Below are 6298 nucleotides of genomic sequence, written 5' to 3'. Positions count from 1 at the left end.
ATTCTATAATATTGGTAATTAAAATAAGATTGAACTGAGGGCAGGCAAAAAATAATAATTTTTTCGTTTTATTAAATTGCTGCTGGAGCTTAACAACGAAGATTTACTTCTTTGCCTGGAAGGGAAAAGAAAGAAAAATTAAGGTTGTGAAAAGAAAAGAAAAGGATAATATATAGATACTTATAAGCACACCCTCAGCATATGCACACAAATATTGATATCACAAACCTCAGCTTGTTTGGCCAGCAGCTTTGCCTTGGCTTTAATATGTTTGTTTTGTGAAGCAGTAGCCCTCTTCTTCTCCACTTTAGCATATGGGTTCAGCTGTAGCAGAGCATGGCGGTTCCTAAGTGGGTTGTTCTTCACCTGGCGCCGCACCACCGTTTTTCTGCAGAACCAAGGAAAAGTAAGTTTCCTGGCAAAATCTAAACACAAAATTGAAACAAAGCACCAATATACCTTTATTAGACCAAATGCACCTATTTTCCTTCAGCCTACTATCTGTTTATTCTACAACAAATAAACCAGTTACAACCTTCACATTCCTAGTCACCAAAATACAAGACAAGAAAGATCACTTACTTGGGATTCCTCAATACAGCCTGAATTTCCTCAGACTTCAAAATACGAGCCAAGTCTGTGTTTGTCATCTTTGGCATTGGAAGATTGTAGTTCTTCTTCCTGCGGGACTCCTTACGCCAGGTGCCGTAAAGAGAGTCCAACTTGCGGAAAGCTGTACAGGAGAAAAACACAGCGTAAGTTTTGTAACAAGAGGAAATATGGTCTGAGCCACAAACATCTGAGCCACAAGTTCTCTTAAGTATAACACATGAAAAAACTTCTTACCAGACTCTGTCCAGATGCAGAACCGACCAACATGTCCACCAGGTGCCAGTTTCAACAGGTTGAGCTTCTCCACACAGATGGTATCCACACCAGGAATGTTGCGGAAGGCCCGAGTGAGACCCTGGTCCTTGTTATAGATGATAAGGGGTCCTCTGCGCTGGATGCGGCGGCGGTTACGCATCTTTCCTTTGCCAGGCCGGAACCTCTTGCTCTTGTAAACCTGTGGGAGACAAACTTTGTCAGTGCCTGACTTTATATTTATCATTATCAATCTACATACAAGGGATCAGTCATCTTAATGAATCAGTGATATCATAAACACAGACCAAGATGAAAAGGCTCATCATTCAGTAAAGCAAGTTATCCATCGGATACTGAGGCACAGCACTAGTCAAAATGTGTGCTCAAGTAGTTCAATGTGAGTTCAACACATTAAATTCATGGTTTATCAGTCCCAAAATACCCAAGTAAAATCATTTTCTTGCATCCCATAAAATATTTACAAGTGTTTAATAACAAAAATTAATTAGAAATTTCCTACCTTCAACACATCAGTCCAGGCACGGTGCTTCTTCAGCATCAGCACTGCCTCCTTGGTCTTGCTGAGCTCCTGGACCTTGTCAGACACAACCAGGGGCACCTCAGGCACCTCCTGAATCATGTGTCCTGAAAATTTTTGAAAACTGCTTATAACAAAGCCAAACTACTACACAATGTAATAAATAAAAATTGATAAGTATCAAAAATGCTTACTATTCTGAAAACTCTTGACAATACACTTACCCTTGGACATGACAAGGGCAGGGCTAGAGGTGGCAGCAATGGCAGAAACCATGGCATAACGCTTCTGGTTCACCCCAATCTTGCGGTGCCACCTACGCCAAGTCTTGGTGGGAGCAAACATGCGACCACCACGGCACATGTTGCCAAAGGCACCCTGGCCAGAGCGGTGAGTGCCACCACCACGCACCCTGGGGATACGAGCCACAGCACGTCCAGTTCCCCAAGACTCGGCAGAAGTCTGGTGACCTGAAAATGTTATTGAAATCTGCTTTATGGGATACATAAACCAGTTTGCTTTTAATAGAAGGTAGGCCACATTTTTAAACGTTGTATTAGTAATTACAAAACAGCAAGCCCCACAATCGTAACTGGTTTTACTAACCCCACAGACACGTTTGTTAAACACTGGATGCAAGCCCAACATCGGGTTGATAAATATTAACATCATCACTTTGTGCATAGGTTGGCATCTCTGGTTCCCTCAGCAATGAGGGGAAGTTGCCAAATTGTTATTTCTCACTTACTGGATGGACTTTAGCATTTTCCTTCAACATAAAAGAGATGATCTATCCATGTGTGCCTTCAGAATCATCATGCAACATATAATAGTGAGGAAATCTGTGATCGTATAGCAATGTTCAGTGATCACAAATGGCTTGATTGAACGCAAAGGGCAGACCTATTTTGGCTTGTAATATAATTGATGGTGATCGTTTCTTATTGAACATGCATGAGGAGGCATGAGTTATTGGAATAGTATTTTAAAAAATCCAAAATGGCTACATTAGTATTGGTCAATACAAACATTTAAAAAATTGGACCAATACACATAATGGAGCCTGAAACACATCCATTCATGTACCAAGATGGAAGAGAGTAGCTATATAACACAAAAAGAACATAGCAAACAAGCCAAAAAATATTGCATTTACAAGAAAAAAACATGTTTGAGTGACAGCCTGTCATGGACACTGGTCCATGTCCCTGCTGCCAGGTAAAGCATCGTGCTAGTCAAGAAGGCATAGACTTCTATCCCCTGGGCCACCCAAGCAGCTGGACAGACTAAGAGAGGACCAGGAAAAGGAAGAGGTCAGCGCTTCTGGAATTCACATGACTTCTTCCTCTACTAAAAAAGACAAGGCCAACTGACAAAACATTTCTTTTATTTATAAACAAAATATCTTTCTTTAATTTATAAACAACCACAAACTATTTCACTCATACAACAAGCAGAAGACATTTTTCAGACCACAGCCTAATCACAGCCACAAAGAACGACCAGAACAAACCAAGCCATGTTCCTGAAGCTAAACTACCAGTAACTTCTCTGAAAACTGAACTTCAACAAGCACATCAACCCCTGCCTGAAATTAACCAAGACAGGATAGAGTAACTGGTGCAAAAGGAGGCCAACTTCAGCTTCATCACAAATGGACAAAATTACCAAGAGTAACCTCTTTTTGGCAGGTTTGTCCAACCTAAGCAACCCATCAAGACATTCTACATGTTCTTTACCATAAAAATCCCAATACATGCATCTTCCAAATCAGAACAAGATCCCCACTGGAAGAGACTGGCTAGATATTGTGTGTGCAGGAACATCTTTGTCGTATTTTGCAACATACAGCAAATATTGCATTAGTATTCTTCCAACTCAGCTGCCTTGCTCTGTTAATATTAGTTAACCAATGTTTGTGCCTCCGATCACAATCTTATATCTGTATCTTGTCCTATTGCTCCAGTTCCTCCTCAGGATCCCCCTATGCGAAGGTGGCTCTGGCATTTTGCCTCTGCTACTTAGGGGGACCTGAGGAGGTATTTTGTTGATTTTCCTTGGAATGACTACTGCTTCTGTGTCAGAGACCTGTCTTTGTGTGCCAAGTGCATAAAAGTCATAGTATCTGGCATGGAGGCATACATTACTCAATTTTTCTTGACCTAAACCTTCCAAACCTTGGTTTAACACAGCTTATTCTTGTGCTATACATGACAGAGAGGTGGCCCACAAAAGGTACTTAAGCCTTCCATCACTAGAATCTCATGTACATTATATTTCTGCCCGAAACCATGCCAAGTCTATTCTCCAACTAGCCAAAAACTCCATCATTAACAGAAAGCATCAAAATCTTTCAAGATCTAACTCCCCTCGTGACTTCCGGCATCTAGCCAAAAATATCTCCAATAACTTTGCTTCTTTCCCTCCTTTATTTCAACCAGATGGCACCACTGCTATCACATCTATCCCTGAACTATTCACTCAAACCTTTACTAAAATCTCTTACCTTGGACTACTTCATGCTACCTATTAAAATTCTTCACAATGTTGTTTTCTGTGCCCTTGCTGGCCTAAACCCTCAGAAGACTTATGGACCTGATGGGGTCCCTCCTTTTGTTCTCCAAAAATGTGCCTCTGTGCTTGCACCTTGCCTAGTCGCTCTTTCAACTGTCTCTGTCAACATCTACCTTCCCTTCTTATTGGAAGTTTGCCTACATTCAGCCTGTTCCTAGAAAGGGTAACCGTTCCAATCCCTCAAACTACCATCCTACTGCTTTAATTTCCTGCCTATCTAAATTTTTTTAATCTATCCTCAACAAGAAGATTCTTAAACATCTATCACTTCACAACCTTCTATCTGATCGGCAGTTTGCATTCCATCAAGGCTACTCTACTGGTGATCTGGATTTCCTTACTGAGTCTTGGTAATCCTCTTTTAGAGATTTTGGTGAAACTTTTGCTGTTGCCTTGGATATATCAAAAAGTTTTGATAGTTTGGCACAAAGCTTTGATTTCCAAACTACCCTCCTACAGCTACTATCCTTCTCTCTGTAACCATCTCAAGTTTCCTTTCTGACCGTTCTATTGCTGCTATAGTAGACAATCACTGTTCTTTGAAATCTATTAACAGTGGTGTTTCTCAGGGTTCTGTCCTGTCACCCACTCTTCTTATTATTCATCAATGACCTTCTAAATCAAACTTCTTGTCCTATCAATTTCTACGCTGATGATACCACCCTGCACTTTTCCACGTCTTTTCATAGCCGTCCAACCCTTTAGCGAGTAAACATTTCACGCAGGGAAGCAACAGAACACCTGACTTCTGATCTTTCTAAAATTCCTGATAAGAGCATAACAATCTTGGTATTGTTCAATACCTCAAAAACTCAGTTCCTCCATCTATCAACTTGACACAACCTTCCAGACAACTATCCCCTCTTCTTCAATGACACTCAACTGTCACCCTCTTCTACACTGAACATCCTCGGTCTGTCCTTTATTTATAATCTGAACTGGAAACTCCACATCTCATCTGTAGCTAAAACAGCTTTTTATGAAGTTGGGCGTTCTGAGACGTCTCCACCAGTTTTTCTCACCCCCCAGCTGCTAACTCTGTACAAGGGCCTTATCCGTCCATGTATGGAGTATGCTTCACACATCTGGGGAAGAGGGTGGGGCTTCCACTCATAGAGCTCTTCTAGACAGGGTGGAATCAAGTGTTTTGTCCCATCAACTCCTCTCCTCTGTCTTCAGCCTCTCTCTAATCACCGCAATGTTGCATCTGTCTTCTATCGCTATTTTCATGCTAACTGCATGCCTCCCCTCCTCCCACGGCGTCGTTGCACAAGACTTTCTTCTCTCAATCCTATTCTGTCCATCTCCCTAATGCAAGAGAACCAGTATTCTCAATCATTCATCCCTTTCTCTGGTAAACTCTGGAACTCCCTGCCTGCTTCTGTATTTCCAACTTCCTATGACTTGAATTCCTTCAAGACGGAGGTTTCAAGACACTAATCTAATCCTTCAATTTTTGACTACCGCTTCGGATCCTTTTCTGGGACTGGCATCTGTGGGCTTTTTTTATTATTGTATTTTTGTTGCCCTTGGCCAGTGTTCCTCCTACATAAAAAAATAAAAAAAAGCCAACCAAATATGAAATACTAAATGTTTCACTTGTTTCTGTGCACAAACCATAAGGGGCCAGACACCTATCATAAGTGAAGTATTCTCTGCATATTTTAAAACCTCAGTGCACAGGCTGGTCTGTGTCCTGAGTCAGGTATGCAGTCTACTGCAAGGGCAAGCCATAGCAAACCACTCACCGGCATCCTTATTGACAGCGTAAGGCTGGCGCCTGTTCTTGGCCATCTGGTCATGCACGAAGTTCACCACATCGGGCCTGATGGGCGCACGGAAGACTGCAGGCAGCGACACGCTCACCCCAGACACTGCCCCGTCCACGTGGACCCCAACCAGGGGCCTGGCACACGTCGTCGCCTGAGCACAAAATATAATGTGTTAATTCTGAAATAACATCAGCGAGAAGTTATCACCCAAGTCTGGGCTATATTTTAATGAAGTCGGTTCATTACTACACAGCCGATTCCTTCGTTGTGCATATTTTTTCTCCTTTCAAAATACTCGAAATTCAGAAGGCAAGGTTATTTTTATGATACCAATCCACTGCAACCAGGAATGGCTAGCGTGCTTTCACTCTTGTCTGGCGAGTGAGAAGCCCCGTGAAAGATACGGAAAATCACTTACTGCATCCACACGCACAAAACAACGATTACAATAACACACATCAGCAACAATGTCAGTTCGCGATCAACTTCAGTCTCAAGATTTATAATATGGACCATATAAAAAGGTGAGGCCGGACAGCTACCACGA

General features: G+C 41.9%; 1 protein-coding gene across 1 annotated transcript in view; it reads right to left on the bottom strand.

Annotated features, from left to right (window-relative positions):
- Positions 1 to 55: 55 nt before the first annotated feature.
- Positions 56 to 6298, bottom strand: part of LOC135114261 (large ribosomal subunit protein uL4A-like) — a 6555-nt gene continuing 312 nt past the window's right edge. The window contains exons 2-8 of the mRNA XM_064030108.1: positions 5728 to 5902; positions 1630 to 1875; positions 1388 to 1512; positions 847 to 1066; positions 583 to 733; positions 229 to 388; positions 56 to 115 (exon numbers count right to left, since the gene is read on the bottom strand). Coding sequence (XP_063886178.1) covers positions 104 to 115; positions 229 to 388; positions 583 to 733; positions 847 to 1066; positions 1388 to 1512; positions 1630 to 1875; positions 5728 to 5902 — 1089 coding nt within the window. The 3' untranslated portion in view covers positions 56 to 103. The remainder of the gene's footprint in view (positions 116 to 228; positions 389 to 582; positions 734 to 846; positions 1067 to 1387; positions 1513 to 1629; positions 1876 to 5727; positions 5903 to 6298) is intronic.

Source organism: Scylla paramamosain, chromosome 27 (assembly GCF_035594125.1).
Source record: "Scylla paramamosain isolate STU-SP2022 chromosome 27, ASM3559412v1, whole genome shotgun sequence".
Lineage (NCBI taxonomy): Eukaryota > Metazoa > Arthropoda > Malacostraca > Decapoda > Portunidae > Scylla > Scylla paramamosain.
The sequence above is the reverse complement of the archived record's forward strand: the minus strand, read 5'-3'. Positions and strand labels throughout refer to the sequence as shown.